The sequence below is a fragment of the Emys orbicularis genome, chromosome 9, assembly GCF_028017835.1.
Source record: "Emys orbicularis isolate rEmyOrb1 chromosome 9, rEmyOrb1.hap1, whole genome shotgun sequence".
Classification (NCBI taxonomy): domain Eukaryota; kingdom Metazoa; phylum Chordata; order Testudines; family Emydidae; genus Emys; species Emys orbicularis.
This window is the reverse complement of record NC_088691.1, coordinates 993,881-1,012,560: the sequence shown is the minus strand read 5'-3', so window position 1 is coordinate 1,012,560 and position 18,680 is coordinate 993,881. Positions and strand designations below refer to the sequence as shown.

At 44.7% G+C, this 18,680-nt stretch overlaps 1 protein-coding gene across 1 annotated transcript in view; it reads right to left on the bottom strand.

The window, feature by feature from the left end:
* Nucleotides 1–18,680, bottom strand: part of TEX11 (testis expressed 11) — a 107,037-nt gene that overhangs the window by 41,359 nt on the left and 46,998 nt on the right. Inside the window, exons 14-18 of the mRNA XM_065411101.1 lie at nt 10,602–10,739; nt 5,820–5,922; nt 2,243–2,367; nt 1,381–1,466; nt 588–641 (exon numbers count right to left, since the gene is read on the bottom strand). Coding sequence (XP_065267173.1) covers nt 588–641; nt 1,381–1,466; nt 2,243–2,367; nt 5,820–5,922; nt 10,602–10,739 — 506 coding nt within the window. The remainder of the gene's footprint in view (nt 1–587; nt 642–1,380; nt 1,467–2,242; nt 2,368–5,819; nt 5,923–10,601; nt 10,740–18,680) is intronic.

Here is an 18,680-nt window from a genome sequence, read left to right as displayed (position 1 = left end):
TTCAGAAGGAAAGCCACAGACTCAACTTCCAAGTTTCATTTACATAGCCTTGTTTCCTTGCGATATCAGAAGTAAGCTGTATGGTACTAACTCCAACTTGGATGCATAGCAAAGTGACAGAGCCCACTCCAAGGAGACCCGTTGTCTACCATCAACAGTATTCCTTTCCTGAGCTTTTGGGCACTCAACACAGAGTTGAAAAATGCTTGGTCTCTGGCAGCGAAGCCCACACTGTTCTCAGAGCTCTTGACAGGCACATCCTCCAAATGTCAACTGGAGATGTCAACCTCAGAGAAGCAGCCTGATCTACATTCCCCACTGAGGACTGATTTAGTATCATGCTGGCATCCAGTTAACAGGAGAGGGGGAGGAGTGCAGGTACTTGGAGGAAAGTTATACAAGGTGAAGAGATGGTCACACTTGATGCCACTGGGCCCACTCCTTGAAGTTCTTATTCAGTTATGTCAATTGGTGTTTAGCTTGAACAGGGACTGGTCCCATAATCACATGATAAGAAAATAAAAACCATATATACCTTTTTAAGTGGACAGTAATCGTACAGAAATGTATTTAGCAAATGGCCTCACCTATTCTCTTTGGGTTCTGCCATGACTTTTGACAACACAAGGCGAACCAAACACCTACATGTAAGAGAAACATAGAAAATGAGACTTAGAAATTACATCTCCATCAATATTTTGTGCCTTTTCAGCCCCAACAAGAGACAACCTTTTCCCAGCTCTTCTCCATGCCATCAATTAAATATACCTACTGAAAGATACAGGGTATCAGATTGGGATTAAGAACTTTATAAGATTTTCCCCATTCTCATCCTTTATTTTGTCCTCCACTTTGCTAAATCAATGCCTGGCTGGCTTGGGGTAAACAATAGAAGAAATATGTTTGTCTTATAATTATTATTCTTAAAATAGGGTAGAAACATTTTAACATGATATTTTAAAAAATTACTTAGTTATCAACAAACCCAAGTTCTAGGGCTAGATACCAAAGCAGTCTTTTCACCTCTGGGGATCATCGATAGCAAGTCAAATGCATTGGTTGTAATTTCATTCTAGTCACTACTGGCCATTTGTCCACATCACAAAAACAACATTAAACTCAGAGCAACTGGCATCCACTGCTCAAGAGAGGCCTATGACAGGCCCGGTTAAAGGTGTGGCAGTTCAGGATTGAGGTATGTTTTGCAGTGTCATGGGATGCTCTGGACTTCAACAGCATAGGTGCTGCTGGCTAGCATAATACACATCACCTGCTCAGTTCTTCACCTTCATGAAAACTAAAAATTTATCAGATGTAATAAATTAAAAGAAAGAAAAGCAGCACAAATTCCCTTCCTTTATGGGTATCTCAAATACTCACTTTAAAGCTGTAAACACTTGTTGACAATCTTGTGAGTGCTGAGATAAATACTCCAAAGCTTTGATAGCCACAGCCTGTTGTTCATTCTGAAAACAAGCAACAAACACATTTTCTAAAAGCTGTGCCAATTGTCAAACAACGCCATCCTACCCACAACTGGAAAATGTTTGCTGGGTTTATATGGTCTTCTCCTGGGGGAAAGGCAAGAGGATTCTGCATAAGAAACATCCCCACATGCAAGGGAAAAAATCTTAACGAAAGATCCTGTGATTCCTTGCACAATCAGTCCATAGACAGAACAGGATCAATACAGCTTGGGGAAACCATTAGTACCTGGGATATTATTAGCAAACCCCAAGAGATAGCTAAAAGGGGGGCTCTATATACGCCAATATTCATTCATTCAGTGCACACACCATTCAGTCATTGCTCACAGACAAGCAAGAGGGACAAGTAACTTTTCATAGTCCTTCAGGATTTCCCAACCCCAGAATCTGAGCTCCTTAAGAACATATAAGCAGCTTCTCCTTCTGAATTGAGCATCTTCAGCAATCAAGCCATAGAAGACAACAGAAATCCTGTACCTTGTGACAGAAGGGAGACCTAAGGAAGCATCTGATGCAATGTCCATCTACTAATATCTATACCTCAGGAATTTTCCTTAAGAATTCTTTTAAAACTTTATTTCTTTGGTTTGGAATAAACCTCTGCTTCACTTTATTCAACACACTTGAGTTTACATAGCAAGGTCTTCTCTAGTGTAGCACATAGCAAGAAAAACTACACGTAGGACAGGCTACATCTGCTACATTTCTTTGAAAATGAAGCAGAAGTCCAAGAAAATATTATCAGCTCTCCCTACCTCTAAAGCAATCTGGGCAGTTAAACTCAGAAGGCTGGTGGCTGCACTTCCATCTGCTAGTAGCTTATCCTCATGCTGAGCTGGCTTTGCTGCTAACTCCCCCATTGCAGCAATTGCTTCCACAGCTGAAATACATGAGGAACCAGCTGTTAGCAGAATTGTTCATAGAAGCACATGAAAGTAGCTGTACTCTGATATTTTAACATCAATATCATACTGATTTGTGGAAAGGCTGACATCTTCAACTAATTTTCACAAGTTCCCCCTGGAAAACCTGTTCTGACTAGGTAAATATGTTAGCATTTCTCCACAGTTAAGCACTGGGCTTGCTAGAAAGGTGTTAACATGTTTTTTCTGGCTACTGCAGACAGTGTTGCCAAACAATGGAAGCCTTGTCTAGCACCCCAATCTTGTCGCAGAAAGCAGAACGCTCCCTCTAATAATATAACCTATAGGTCGGGTGGGGCTCCACTCTCCCATGTCTTGGCTCAAACCAACAAGAGTTACTCCTGAGGGCATTCTGCACCAAAACATTAAAAATTATGCACCAAAAAATTATGTGCACCATATTTTAAAATTCTGCAAAATTCCAGAGGCTCCAGTGAGGAAAGCAGGATCGGGCCCAGACAAGCAGGCAGGCAACAGATAAAGAGACTGGAAAACAGGTTGGGAGCCCTGAGGACCTTAGTGGCAGGAGTAAGGGAAGGAGTAAGTTCAGGCATGGGGAATTCAGATCCCTCAAACAATTACTTGAAATGATGAAATCTGAGCTGATGAAAGTGTCATTCTGGGAGATAAACAAGTGATTTAAGGAAAAAGAGTGAGAAGTTAACTCTGCAGAGGCTGGAGGAAATTAAAACAGTTGAAAGTTGTTAAAATGTTAAAAAGAAAAAAAGTGTTATAGGAAGAGAATTCTTGGTTTCTTTGCAGCCATTTGAAGGAAAAATGGGCCCTTTTCCAAAGGAATGTCTGTAAATAATCCAGGCAAAGAGACAATCTGATTGAAATCATTTGACTATGGACAATTTAGTCAAATTCGCTAAAAGAACATAATTCCACTGGAACTTAACTGCCCCCAAATGTATGAAAGGGAATGTAATCTACGTACAGCTGTGTAAAAATTATTAGAGCTGTGCAAGGGATGTTAAGAAAAAGAGAATGTATGTATGTATGTATGTGTGTGTGTGTGCAAATATATTGTGTAAATATGTGATGTTTTAAGGACCTAAATCAACACTCCTGGTTTGTAAAACTCTTGTTTTGTTGATTTAAGACGAATTCATAGAATCATAGAATATCAGGGTTGGAAGGGACCTCAGGAGGTCATCTAGTCCAACCCCCTGCTCAAAGCAGGACCAATTCCCAACTAAATCATCCCAGCCAGGGCTTTGTCAAGCCGGGCCTTAAAAACCTCCAAGGAAGGAGATTCCACCATCTCCCTAGGTAACGCATTCCAGTGCTTCACCACCCTCCTAGTGAAATAGTGTTTCCTAATATCCAACCTAGACCTCCCCCACTGCAACTTGAGACCATTGCTCCTTGTTCTGTCATCTGCCACCACTGAGAACAGCCGAGCTCCATCCTCTTTGGAACCCCCCTTCAGGTAGTTGAAAGCAGCTATCAAATCCCCCCTCATTCTTCTCTTCTGGAGACTAAACAATCCCAGTTCCCTCAGCCTCTCCTCATAAATCATGTGCTCCAGACCCCTAATCATTTTTGTTGCCCTCCGCTGGACTCTTTCCAATTTTTCCACATCCTTCGTGTGGGGCCCAAAACTGGACACAGTACTCCAGATGAGGCCTCACCAATGTCGAATAAAGGGGAACGATCACGTTCCTCGATCTGCTGGCAATGCCCCTACTTATACAGCCCAAAATGTCGTTAGCCTTCTTGGCAACAAGAGCACACTGTTGACTCATATCCAGCTTCTCGTCCACTGTGACCCCTAGGTCCTTTTCTGCAGAACTGCTACCTAGCCATTCGGTCCCTAGTCTGTAGCGGTGCATGGGATTCTTCCGTCCTAAGTGCAGGACTCTGGTTTTGGTTTGGTTTTTGTTTTGTTTTGTTTTTTAAATAATACCACTAAAAATCCATTTGAACCTTTTATTCAAAGATGCAAAACTGACAGACACTTTTTGCCAGACACAGGTAATTAGTGTTTGGCTCTGATATTTAGTATTTAACCCTTAAGGTACCTCAATGCTTTATAAAGTCTTTTTAAAGACCAACTAGGAGAATGGGGAGAGATTCCGGATTTTTTTTTTTTTTTTGGTAACCAAGTAGCAGATAAGAGCTGCAGTAAAAGAGTAAGAAATGAAAAAGACAGTACCCTCTGGAGCAATAGCAGGGATGAGGTGCACAAAGTAGCAATGTTAGGAACAATGAAGTTGGCTCTGAGTAATCAGACTTTCACTTTGATAAGGGTATATGAAAACTGTGAGCACAAAAGAAACAGTTACACCTTATGTAAAAATTGATATGGTTAATATAATGTTATAGAAGTTAAACTATGAAAAAATGTGCATTTTCCTATGACATATACAGTGTATATAATAGAAGGGGTGAAAAGAAAAAAATGCAAGCAAAACATGCTACTTAATTAAAATTCTATTAGGGCTCCAAAAAGGAGCCACAATAGGTTTCTTTTTCAGATCGCTGTGTGTTTTGGAAGCAGGAGGCAAAAGTGGAAAGTAATCAAAACTCAGGTGGAAGTTCATTGCATCCCTTTTAAGACAGAGTCTCTGAGCTCTGCTGATGGCTTTGGGTCCAAAAGCAAGCTAAAAAGCATCTGTGTTGATGCAAAATTACCTAGCTGATAGAGGAAGGAGAGAACTGCCCATAAATGACAGCACAAAGGAGCTGCAGATAATGGACATACCTGGTCAGCAAACAAGCTACTTGTAATCAAGAAGACTCAGATTATGGCCCTCCAGAAAGGAAGGCAGAAAAAGGAGTCAAGCCTGAGAATAAGAGTAGACATCGTCTGAGGACCCCCAAGAGTCCGTGGACCACCGGTTGAGAGCCACTGACCTAGAATACAATGTATGGAAGAAAAGGAGGTGGTTGGAGATGGAGACCTATGAGATCCCATCAGAAAGTGGGAGAGAGGAGGACCACCCATCAAAAAACCTGACAGAATGGTAAGAGAGATAAGAGGAGACTTAGGAAAGTACAGTATCACAAAAGACCAGGGGAGATAAGAAATCAAGAAGAGGATGATCAACAATGTCAAAAGCAACAGAGACTCAGGAAATCAAGGATGCAACTGAGGCACTGACATTTGGCCAAGAGGAGGTGATTAGAGACTTTGGTGAGAGCAGTTTCAGTGGAAAGGGCAGAAGCTAGATTGGAGAGGGTCTAGGATGTAGCTGGGGAAGACAAACTTGAGACAGTGATGCAGATAGCATTTCCAATTAGTTTCCAGGTGAAGGGGAGAAAGGAATTTAGGGCATAAGTGGAGAAACAGGCTAAGTCAAAGGCAGCTTTTTTGTTGGGAAAAGACCAAATCAATAAAACTGCAAAATAATCATGTGTTCATATGTACACAGCAGCATATTACCCTTCTGATTGTTTCTACCTTTTTCAGTGTTACCCTCCAAGACTGCAACCTTATACACACTGAACTGAGTGAAGATGCTGCTGGGATCACACCTCTCTGCTTCCTTCACTGCCTCTTTTGCCTGTTGACAGAAAAGATTTAACAGGATTTTATCGCAGTCATGACAAGGAGTCAGTAACACACATTGTAGCGGGGTGAGCTCAACTGAGAGAGAAGATATTAATGATTATATACGTGCTGTATAAATCCACAGCTGTATAAATCTTGGTGTTTTACAGACAAAAAAAAGTCCATGCCCTGAGGATCTTAAAAGTCTTAAGTTATCCAGAGCTGAAAAACAAAATAAAAGTCACAAAAATAAGCTTTTGAGCACATATAGAGGGACAATAAATGTTAATGTTGCAGTTACACGTTTAAAACTCAAGAAATGCTAAAATTACAGTTGCAAACACACCCTTAATTCTGACCCCTTAACAATACAGTCGTTAATTCCAGGGTCACACACTGTTTCTCAACTGATACAGTATAACATCAGACCATTTTTTCCACAACCTTGAAAGTTTCACCTTGTGAGCTAAGTAAGAGTGAAATTCAACCCAGTGCAGAAGGCCAGCACAAGGCATAGGCTCTATTTCAGTCTCACTGTGCTGACCCGCTGGATGGGGTGAAATTCACCTTGAATGCGGTAGGGGTCTGCAGAGCATCTTGTTTATAAATGACTCTCCTGGACTCTACTTGGCATACACAGCATACATGGAAACAGAAGTTGCCACATATATTCAAGGTTAGATAATAGTGTTTTGCTTTGTCCCTGTCTAGTGGTGGCTGGGACAAAAAGGTTGATGAACTTGCTGGGCATCCCTGATTCTCAGATGTGGGTCATTCAGCTCTGGCAGTTCAGGCTCTTGCATTTAGATGTAGAAGTCCCAGGTTCAATCTCTGCTGTCAGAGTATGTATGGGGATTAGAGCTGGATGGACTTCTAAAACTCAGGCAAGCTTCCTCATCTAGGTGGAACATGTAACCCATACCCACTTAGTGTGATGCTCTGTCCCTCTCTAGTGGTGGCTGGGAAACATATAGAGATTCATGAGCTGGCTAACAGAGTGGGACCTTTTAATTCAGGCAGTCAAGGCTTCTGCTTTAAGATCCAGAGAGCCAGGGTTCTATGCTACTGCCAAGGACCCACCTTGGGGTACAGCATAAGTGAAGAAGGCTAGTAGTGCCACCAATAGTTAACACTGTCGGACACTTCAAAATACTATTTCCAGTTGCTTATAATGTTGCCAAACTTTGTCCCTTCAAGCTAGAATTTTCCATGCCGAGTGTCTGCCTCTGGCTGAATTTTTTTGGAAAGTTTCAGGTCAAATGGTTCAGCCATTTCTGAGAATGAGATTAGGGAAAATACATTGTTTGGCTCAAATTAAAAGAGTATTACAACCATTTTGTTAAGAAGTTCTAGAGCCTTCATGCTTTGGAGCAAGAATTTTAAATTTGTCAGGGCAGTTCTCCTAGTATCAGAGATGCGCCTTTTGCTGTCCCTTGAAAATTTTGCTCAAATTTGCCAAGCTAGGAGCCTTTGAAAAGTCTCAATCTATAGACAGGGCCGGCTCCAGGCACCAGCCCACCAAGCTTGTGCTTGGGGCGGCACCTGGAGGGGGGCCGCAAAAAAGCCAGAGCCGGCCCTGTCTATAGATACTCAGTAGAGACTTCTTAGAGTTCAGCAGCTACATTTTCTGATGATTCCATCTGCACTAAGCATGCTCCAGCCCAGCCTGGAGGTGCTGAGGACTTTTGCTGAAATTGCTCCTTCTATCGGCCAGGGGGCTGACGTGGCACTGGGCACAGCAATTAAGAGCAGGGAGACTGTCTCTCCTATGCTCTCAATGCTCCTAATGCTACCAAGCAGTCAGCATGGTGAGAGAGGATGCAGCCGAGCCTGATTTGAATTCAGAGGGATGAAGAATGGTGGACAAGAAGAAGGGATTGCAGGAACCATGCAGGGGGAGGGAAGTAGAAGTTGGGGCGGGAGGAGGGTGGATAGGCACAGAGGGAGGCAAGAGCTGGAGTGGGAGTGGGGAATGGGTAAGAGTAGAGGGGGATGGGGGCCAAAGCTAGGGTTAGGGTTGGACAGGAGCAGAGGGTATATATGAGAAGAAGGGGACTGGGACAGTGGGGGACTAGTGGCTGGTCCATGGAGATGTTCATAGCCTACTACTGCTACCAGTTAGGGGACGGAGCCCAAAGCCATGCAGCCAGAGCCCGGGGCTGGAACCCAAAGCCTCACAGCCAGAATGTACTTCCCTGCCACGCCCGGGCTTAAGCCCAGATCCTGAGCCCCACCTCCCCCTGGGAAGGTGGGGAACTCACCGGCTGCCTGCTCCTCCAGCATTGTGCCCCAGGTATCTCTAGAGGGAGGCAGTGCCCAACACTTGCTGGAAGCCCCAGCAACCAACACCAAGGCATCCAGGAGCACCAGGGAGGGGGAGAAGCCGCTGCTCCCCCCCTTCCCCATCACAGCCCAGGAGGCTGTAGCCCAGGGGTGGGCAAACTATGGCCCGCAGGCCAGATCCGGCCCCTCAGGGCTTTGGATCCAGCCTGCAGGATTACCATCCCCGTGGCACCGTGGGCCCCGCTTTGCTCCAGGAAGCGGCCAGCATCACGTCCCTGCGGCCCCTGGGGGAGGGGGGACAGAGGGCTCTGCGCACTGCTCTTGCCTATGGGTACCTCCCCAAAGCGCCTATTGGCCTGGAACGGGAACCGCAGCCAATGGGAGCTTCAGGGGAGGTACCCACAGGCAAGGGCGGCGCGCTCAGCCCTCTGCCCCTCCTCCCCCAGGGGCCGCAGTGCTGGTCGCTTCCAGGAGCGGCGTGGGGCCGGGGCCGGCAGGGAGCCTGCCCTAGCCCCGCTGTGCGCTGCTGCCACCCCGGAGCAGCTCCAGGTAAGCGGCGCCAGGCCAGAGCCCTCACCGTGAACCCCTCCTGCACCCTGCACCCCAACCCCCTATCCTGAGCCCCCTGCTGCACCCCAAAACCCCTGCCCTGAGCCCCCTGCCACACCCTGCACTCCCTCCTGCACCTCAACCCTCTGCCCTGAGCCCCCTTCTGCACCTTGCACCCCTCCTGCACCCTAACCCCCAGCCCTGAGCCCCCTCCCGCACTGTGCACACCCTCCTGTGCCCTGCACCCCTCTTCTGCCCCAACCCCTTGCCCTGAGCCCCTTCCTGCACACCGCACCCCCTCCCACACCCCGCACTCCCTCCCGCACCCCAACATTCATGGCCCTGCAAGCAATTTCCTCACCCCGATGTCGCCCTCCGGCCAAAAAGTTTGCCCACCCCTGCTGTAGCCACAAGAAAAGCCCCTGGTGGCCACATTTGAGAAACGCTGGTCTAAAGAACTCCAAAAAGCAACTCCGCCCTTCCAGAGACCAGACTCCAGTAAATTGTTCACTATTTTCCCAGCCTCTTTAACTCTCCCCTTTTCTATAAAGTCTTCAGTTCCAGAAATTTTACTGGGCTGGGACACATGAGGGTGCAGCACTGCTCCCCTAACATCTGTCATACACATTAGTAGAATACAGTGAGTTTCCAAGAGACTCTTAATGTGCTACAGGACCTGAGACTTGCAGCGTCAGGTTGGTGTGTACACAGGCAAGTGAATGCCCTCAACTTCATGAGAATATCACACTAGTTGCTGTGAGTCTAACTTCAAGGAGCAGCTCTGGCTGCACCTCACAGCATGTCTCTGCTCTCCATTCAGAATTAGAGACCACATAGGCAGTATCAGCAGGCAAGTTTGTACATCATTTGTAAAGTACAAACATAGCTTAGAACTCCATCTAGTGATCACTTAAAGCAAGTGCTCAAGATGCTTTTTTAATTTAGACAAAATGAATTAATTTTGTAAGTCCTATCTTAAGAGGAGCAAGATTTTTAGACTTACACACAGATGATACTAGTTATGAGTCTGCTCTGGTGACACTAGTTGTTATGCTAAGAGGCACAAAGATAACTTGCGCCATGTGATCTCTCTAGGTCTTTACAGCTGTTAAAGCTCCCTCTCTGTAATGCATACTTCCTTGCAATCATTTTGTTACTCAGCTCATTGAAGTTAGTGGTCTGATGACATGCTGGAATATAACTTTACACAAGACAGTCCATTTACCAGTAACTCCAAGGCAGCCTTGCTATACAGCAGCTTTTCAACCACATCAGGCTCAAACTTCTTGTCTTTCAAGGCCCTCCCAACTTTTCCACATTTGTGTCTTTTTACATTGCTCCCCATCTGTCTGTTCCACCAGTGATGCAGTCATGCTGCTTCATCTCTCTGAGCTGGTGCACTTTGAAGAAAAAACTTCTACCATGATACCCTTAATAAATTACCCAACTAATAATGTCCATGTCAAGTAGCAAATGGGGATAGTTTTATATTTCCATTTTAAAACATATTAGTATCAAAAACATTTTATTATCAAGATGTGACAAATCTCCACTTTTGCCATTTTATTTATCTGCTGGACCGCTTCTCTCTACTATATCATTTCTTTACATTGTAAGCTGTTTGTGGCAGAAATCATGCCCTCTATTATGTTTGTACAGCATCTAGAAGTGGGGGGACCCTAATGAAAACAAATATATTAATAATTAAGTGGGTACATTTTTAAACCTTAAAGTCCCAAGTGTAATCATGTAACTCAACACAGAAAAGCTACAGAACAAACTTCCATTCCCCTTTAACCTTTCACAATTTGAAATCAAGTCCCATTGACACTGCAACACCACACACACACACAAAAATACTTTTTCAAGTTGTTTCAGATGAAAGTAGCAGGAAGCCATATTCCTCTGCAACTTAGCCAAGTTCTGATCTATCTGCCCAGATGAAAAGAAGCTGAGAGAGTAGTTATACCACTGAAGGGCTTCAGAGTAGTTTTTTGCCTAGAAAATTAAAAAAAAAAAATTAAAAACAGCCACATTGAAGTTTAAATTGACTACATTTTCCTAAGCTAAATACATCAGGCTTCATAAGAATCAAAAGGTTGAAATAGTCAAATACATTCATAGATTCCAAGGCCAGAAGGGACCATTGTGATCATCTAGTCTGACTTCCCATATGGCACAGACCACAGAACATCCCCAAAATAATTCCTAGAGCAGATCTTTTAGAAAAACATCCAATCTTGATTTAAAAACTGCCAGTGATAGAGAATCCACCATGACCCTTGGTAAACTGTTCCAGTGGTTAATCAGCCTGTTAAAAATTTACACCTTATTTCTAGTCAGGATTTGTCTAGCTTCAACTTCCAGCCATTGGATCGTATTACAGACTTTCACTTCATTAAATATAACAGGGTCTAACCAGCATGGTTTCTGCAAAGGAAAATCATGTCTTGTCTGTGAGAATTCTTTGAACGTGTCAATAAAGTAGTAGATAAAGGAGAATCAATTAACAATTTATTGTGGGCTTCAAAAAGCCTTTGGCTAGGATCCTTAAAGAAACTTAGTTGTCATGGGGTGAGAGACAAAGTATTGTCATGGATTAAAAACTGTTTTGGAGATGAGAAACAGAGGATATGAATAAATGGTCAATATTCATCATGACTAAAAGTTAACAGCAGAGTGACTTAAGGTTCTATATTAGGTATGTGGTGTTTAAGATATTAATTAACAATCTGGAAAGGCATGTAAGCAGTAAGGTAGCAAAATTTGCAGATGACACAGAGTTATTTAGACTAATCAAGACCAGAGAATGGGAAACACAATGGTAGATGAAGTTAAGTGTTGATAAACACAAAGTAATATACACTATAAGGAACAAATTGAACTATTCATATACCTCATAGGGTTCTAAATTAGTTATAATAAATCAAAAAATGGGTTGGTGATAATATAGAAAATATTATAATGCAATTATATAAATGAATGGTGCAACCTCATCTGAATACTGTGTACAGTACTGGTGACCCCATCTTAAAAAGAATATTGCAGAATTAGAAAGGCATTCAGAGGACAATAAATTATTCAAGACCTGAAAAAACTAAGATGCAGCACTGGTCGCCCTGCCTATTACTATACTATTAATGTTACCCAACAGTCCCCTTGATAAAACTCTGTTTTCAGTGACTTATAACTTTGCCAAACTTTAATCCTTTAAACTTAAATTTTTTATGCTATGTATCTGCCTCAGATTGAATTTTTTTAGAAAATTTCAGGAAAAACAGTTCAGCCATTTTTGAAAACGAGGCTAGAGAAACATCTGTTGTTTTGCCCACGTAAAATAATTCTGGTGACTTTCTCTGAACAGCACTTTGGAACGGGGACTTAAAATTTGGCAGGGGTGGCACTTGTGTAATCACTGTGAAAATCCATCCAAATCTGGCCAAGTTTTAAGCCTCTGAAAAATTACAGTTCGCACATGCTCAGTAGAGATTTAGCTGCTAAAATCTCTGAAGATTCCATTCTCCATGAGTATACTCAATCCTCTCACAGCTCCAAGTGCTGGACAGACCGTGTATGCACTATCCCCACACAGCAACTGAATATGTTCCATCCCCTGATAATTCATACATGTGACAAGACTGTGCATGCCCTATCTCCACCGAGCAAATGAGCAACCTTCCTCCAGCCCAGGGCTAGGAGGCGAAGCTGGACTTTCCATGTAATGGCTGCTCCCAATGACTCCAGGCCAGAGTGGGGCTAGGCACTGGAACTAAGAGCACGGAGCCTCTCTCTCCTGTGCTCTCAATGATCTCCCTGCAGGCCCCAGACAGCATGAAGGAGGAAGCCATCTGATTGGAATGCCGAAGGGACAGAAGTCAGAGCATGGGGAGAGAAAGAAGTAGGTTGGGATAAGGAGCCTAGTGAAACTGGAACTGAGACTGGCTACACAAGGAGACTTGGACTGGGAACTGAGGGGGGAGAGGAGGCTGGGTCCTAGTGAGAGAAACAGGGGTGGCGACCGGGAACTAGTTGTCGTTGGCTGCAGGAAGGAGTACTGAGGTCAGACAAGAAGCTGAAAGACGTGGGCAGACTGAGACTGGCAGGATAAAAAAAGTGGGACTAAGGAACCAGGGAGGAGAGGGGAGACCGATCTGACAAGGTGCAGGAGAGAACTGTGATTGGTTGGGCAAAGAGACTGGGACAAGGAGTCAGGGAAGGGGGAGATTTGGGCAAGAAATGGAGGAATGATACTGAGATTGGATGAGGAGCCCAGGAAGGAAGACTGACTGGGAGACAATGGGGAGACAAAGGAAAAACCAACTGGAGGAGGAACCCGGAGGGAGGTGGAACTGGGACTTGCTGGGCAAGGAGGAAAGTGGAGAGGAGGAGAGGAAAGTGATCAGGAACAGTCAGCATGGATTCACCAAGGGAAAGTCATGCCTGACTAACCTAATTGCCTTCTATGACGAAATAAATAAATTAATGGAGATATCCTATCTCCTAGAACTGGAAGGGACCTTGAAAGGTCATCAAGTCCAGCCCCCTGCCTTCACTAGCAGGACCAAGTACTGATTTTGCCCCAGATCCCTAAGTGGCCCCCTCAAGGACTGAACTCACAACCCTGGGTTTAGCAGGCCAATGCTCAAACCACTGAGCTATCCCTCCCCCCCTTAACTGGCTCTGTGGATGAGGGGAAAGCAGTGGACGTGTTATTCCTTGACTTTAGCAAAGCTTTTGATACGGTCTCCCACAGTATTCTTGCCGGCAAGTTAAAGAAGTATGGGCTGGATGAATGGACTATAAGGTGGATAGAAAGCTGGCTAGATTGTCGGGCTCAAGGGGTAGTGATCAATGGCTCCATGTCCAGTTGGCAGCCGGTATCAAGCGGAGTGCCCCAAGGGTCGGTCCTGGGGCCGGTTTTGTTCAGTATCTTCATTAATGATCTGGAGGATGGCGTGAACTGCACCCTCAGCAAGTTTGCAGATGACACTAAACTGGGAGGACTGGTAGATACGCTGGAGGGCAGGGATAGGATACAGAGGGACCTAGACAAATTAGAGGATTGGGCCAAAAGAAATCTGAAGAGGTTCAACAAGGACAAGTGCAGAGTCCTGCACTTAGGATGGAAGAATCCCATGCACTGCTACAGACTAGGGACCGAATGGCTAGGCAGCAGTTCTGCAGAAAAGGACCTAGAGGTTACAGTGGACGAGAAGCTGGATATGAGTCAACAGTGTGCCCTTGTTGCCAAGAAGGCTAACGGCATTTTGGGCTGTATAAGTTGGGGCATTGCCAGCAGATCGAGGGACGTGATCATTCCCCTCTATTCAACATTGGTGAGGCCTCATCTGGAGTACTGTGTCCAGTTTTGGGCCCCACACTACAAGAAGGATGTGGAAAAATTGGAAAGAGTCCAGCGGAGGGCAACAAAAATGATTAGGGGGCTGGAGCACATGACTTATGAGGAGAGGCTGAGGAAACTGGGATTGTTTAGTCTGCAGAAGAGAAAAATGAGGGGGGATTTGATAGCTGCTTTCAGCTACCTGAAAGAAGGTTCCAAAGAGGATGGATCTAGACTGTTCTCCGTGGTACCAGATGACAGAACAAGGAGTAATGGTCTCAAGTTGCAGTGGGGGAGGTTTAGGTTGGATATTAGGAAAAACTTTTTCACTAGGAGGGTGGTGAAGCACTGGAATGGGTTACCTAGGGAGGTGGTGGAATCTCCTTCCTTAGAGGTTTTTAAGGTCAGGCTTGACAAAGCCCTGGCTGGGATGATTTAGTTGGGGATTGGTCCTGCTTTGAGCAGGGGGTTGGACTAGATGACCTCCTGAGGTCCCTTCCAACCCTGATATTCTATGATTCTATGCAATGAGAAGCCTGAGGAGTGGAGAATGGGATTGGGGAGGCGAGTAGAATGGAACTAGGTCACAAAGCCAGAGGTGGGAAAGAGACAGGACTGGAACAGAGGCAGATTGGAGGGGATGGGGGCAGAAGGGTGGATGTTGGGGCCTATGGGCAGAAGAGTCTGCACCCACTGGAAGCACACCCCTCCAGAGCCTGAAATGGAACCCAAGAATCCTTAGTCTCACCTTTCCTCTGCTGTCAGCAAATAGCTGTGAAACTCACTAACAAAGTGTGTGTCCCATTCCCTTCTAGTTCTGGTCCACATAGAGGATGATGACATACTACTGGTATCAATTACTCTGTTAGCTCAAGTGGCAGAGGTCTGTACAGTGAATCTAAAAGTTCTAACCCTACAGATGAACCATGTCAGAGTCAGTATGATGCCATACGATGGAATTTGTTTCTTCAGTTTGTGCTGGAAAATTTAGGAAATTACACACATAAAACTGAACTACAAGAGCATTATTACGGTTGCAAAGTAAAGCACTCAAAGGTGGGATATTCCAGAATTCAGGAATCAGTGCCATCTCAATTTAGCCCTTTATGTATCTGTACTATTATACAGTCTTTAATTGCATGATTACATTTTTTTCTTCACAAGACCCTGCCTCATTTAGTGTACAACATGGGCCTGTTCTGGGGATGAATCAGGGTTGTGTAGTAGAGGAAGCTGTTGTCTGTAGGATCTCTGCCTCATTTGTTGCAAAGGTTGGAAGGTATGTAGTGAAGGAGGCAGGGGACTGGAAGAAGAGAAAAGATGGTGTCATGGCTAAGGCAGTTGCTGCCCTGAAAAAAAGGATTCGTTTCCTGCCTTTGCCACAGAGTTCCTATGTAATGCTGGGCAAGTCACTTAACCAAGCTTTTCAAAGGTAGTCACTAATTGTGTGTTCCTCATTTTCAGGGTGCACAACTTGATACCCTGGGGTCAGATGTGCTGAAGTGCTAAGCACTCACAGCTGCAACTGAAGTCAACGGGAAATACGTTTTGATCATACAAAGTGCTAGTTAATGCCAAATACACTGAAAAATCAGGCCCTACTTATCTCAGACTGGGCAAGTAAAATTAGTGGATGCTTTTTACCTTAATCTCTCTGTGCCTCAGTACCATCCCTTCACATCAGAAGGGTGTTGTGAAGATAAATTAACATTTGAGATGCCCTCAGATACTATAGTGATAAGTGCCGTACAAAAACCCAGGAGAAATTTAATAATTCTGTCTTCAGTGCAAGATTTAGATGCTGTTCAGCAAATAAAGCACGGGGTCACACATTGAACAATGAGGACAAAACAAAATATTGAGTAGCTGCTCATTAAGTGAGCACTGTCCATCCTGTGCACTCAATGAGAAAGAGAACTTGTGGAAAAAATAACATCTGATCATGCAATTAAAGATTTCATCATATACATACACACAAGGGAGACAAATTCAAGTAGCACAGGCAGCCTTAATTCTGGCATTTCATAACTTCTGACTGCTTTACTTTGCAACCTTAATAATTTTCTTTTAACATAGTTTTTGCGTTTTAATACTGTAACTGGAGGTTCTTCAAGATATGTGATCCCTATCTGTGTTCCACATGTGAGGGTACACATGCGCACCATGCACATGAGTCCAGAAATTCTTCAGAGTAGTGTCTGCTGGCCTCCACATGCACAGTAGCTATCCTCATGCTTCAGACCAAGAGTACAAGAGGCGGTGCAGGTCGAAATCTCTCCAGTTCCTCTTTTTACCGCAAATTCAACAGGATCCAAAGCAGAAGGGATGGAATGCGGGTAGTGGAATACAGATAGGGACAACATATCTTGAAGAACCTCCAGTTACAATAAGTATCCTCCACTACGTCTTCGAGTGATGTTCCCTATGCGTATCCCACATGAGTGACTGGCAAGCAATGTTCAGACTGGAGGTAGGCACGTGGAAGCAGGTAGCAAAGATGCTTGTGATACACTGCTGGATCTGCAGCCAAGGCATGAACTAGAGTGTAACATGTCACAAACGTGCAGACAGAACTCCAGGTGGCCGCCCTGCAGTAGGACATCAGATAGGGATGCCGTGGAGGCAGCTTGTGCTCGCATGGAGTGAGCTATAACACCTTCAGAGGGAAGAATTTTTGCTATCTTGTAGCACTTTAAGATTTATCCCGAAATCCACTTAGAAATCCTCTGGGAGCATATGGCTTGCCCCTGCAATCTCTCTGCTATGGCGATAAAAAGTCTGTTTTCTCCTAATGGGTTTGATTCTTTGCAGGTAGAATGCCAGGGCATGCCAAACATCGAGGGAGTGAAGTCTCTTGTCTTCAAAGGAAGTGTGGAGTTTTGGAAAAAATACAGGTAGGTATATCATTTGATTGATATGGAACTCAAACAATGTTAGGGAGAATTTTAGAGTGTAGTCAGAGAGAAGCCTTTTCTTTGTGAAACACTGCATAAGGAGGATCAACCATGATGGCTCCGAGCTCGCTGAGCCTCCTGGCTGAAGTGATAGCCACTAAGAACACCATCTTCATAGAGAGGTGTCATGGCACATGTCACCAAGGATTCAAAAGGTGGGCTTGTGACTGTAGACATGACAAGGTTAAAGCACTAGTGGGAAGGTCCTGATCAGACCTTTTATAAATTGTACTGTAGCAGGATGAGTAAAGGTGGAACATCCTTCCACCGAAGGGAAGAAGGCACTAATTGCTGCAAGATGTATTTGCAGTGAACTAATAACAAGACCTGAAGTCTTCAGGGACAGGAGATAAGCATGCTGGTAGTCCTAGATTAAGGTATCTGTAGAATGTTGGTGGAGTTGCACCCAGGCCAAAAAGCATCTTCATTTGGCCAAACAGCAGATTCTAGTAGAATCCTTTCTATTTTGGTTAAGGATCTTCTGAACAGGGACCAATTATGAGCGCTCTATTTCTGAAGCTCATTCAACGCGAGGCCGTGAGGTGGAGTGAGCTCAGATTGGGATACTTGATTTCCCACCCGCCTCCTGGGTTAGAAGATCCGGGAATGGGAGTATCCTGATTGGTGGGCGGCCAGACATGATTAGAAGTTCCGTGAACCAGAACTGTCTGAGTCAGTAGGGGGCTAGGAGAATGATGTTGATCTGTCATGTCGTATCTTCCCCATGACTAGTGGAAATAAAGGAATGGGAGGGAAAGGCATATCTGAAGCCATTCGCCCAAGACAGCAGAAAAGCGTCGCCCTGGGAGTTGTGACTCATGGCTTCTCTGGAACAATACAAGGAGATGTGACAGAGTGCTGGGCAACAATAGCTGAGCAAGCACTCTGGTCATTGCAGCTCCAATTAAACACTGCAGAACAGACCTGGTTAAGAAGAGTTGTACCTAATTGGTGGGTGAAGGAAAACTGGAAGGCTAATTAACCCATTAGGCAAAGGATACAAAAAGACATAGGAAGGAAGTGGGGGGGGGGAAGCACACAGAGAGAGGGAGAGATTGCTCTTCCCTGCTTACCTCAAGAGCTGAGGGCCCCCTCAGACTGTAGGAGTAAGGCTATATAGTGTATAAGGGGGTGGAAGCCAACATTGTAAATAAACTGTACCGGGTGTTTTACCAGCATAAAGCTCTTTGAGCAGTTTGGGGACTTGAGCAGAGGCAGGAGCGAGTGGGCCCTGCCACAGGAGAACATTTTGTTCATTACGGATGCAAAGAGGTTCCATAATGGAGTGTACATATCTCACTGGGACCATGTCGTGAATCTCCCATTTGTGGTCTGCTAAGAAGCTTCTGCTTAGTTAGTCTGCAAGGCAGTTGTGAATACCAGGAAGGTAAGCAGCATCTATCATGACTGGTTCCTGACGCACCAGTTCCAAAGTCTGACTGTCCCCAGGCAGAGGGGATAAGATTTCACTCCTCCCTGTTTGTTTATATAGAGAACCATGGTGATCATTGTGCAAAATTATCTGTACATGAAGTGAGCATATGAGCAGCAAGAAGGCCTTGCACGCAAGGCAGACTGCCCTCAGTTCCAGTATGTTTAAATGTAGCCTGGCTTCTCACAGGGTCCAGGTACCCTGAGCAGTGT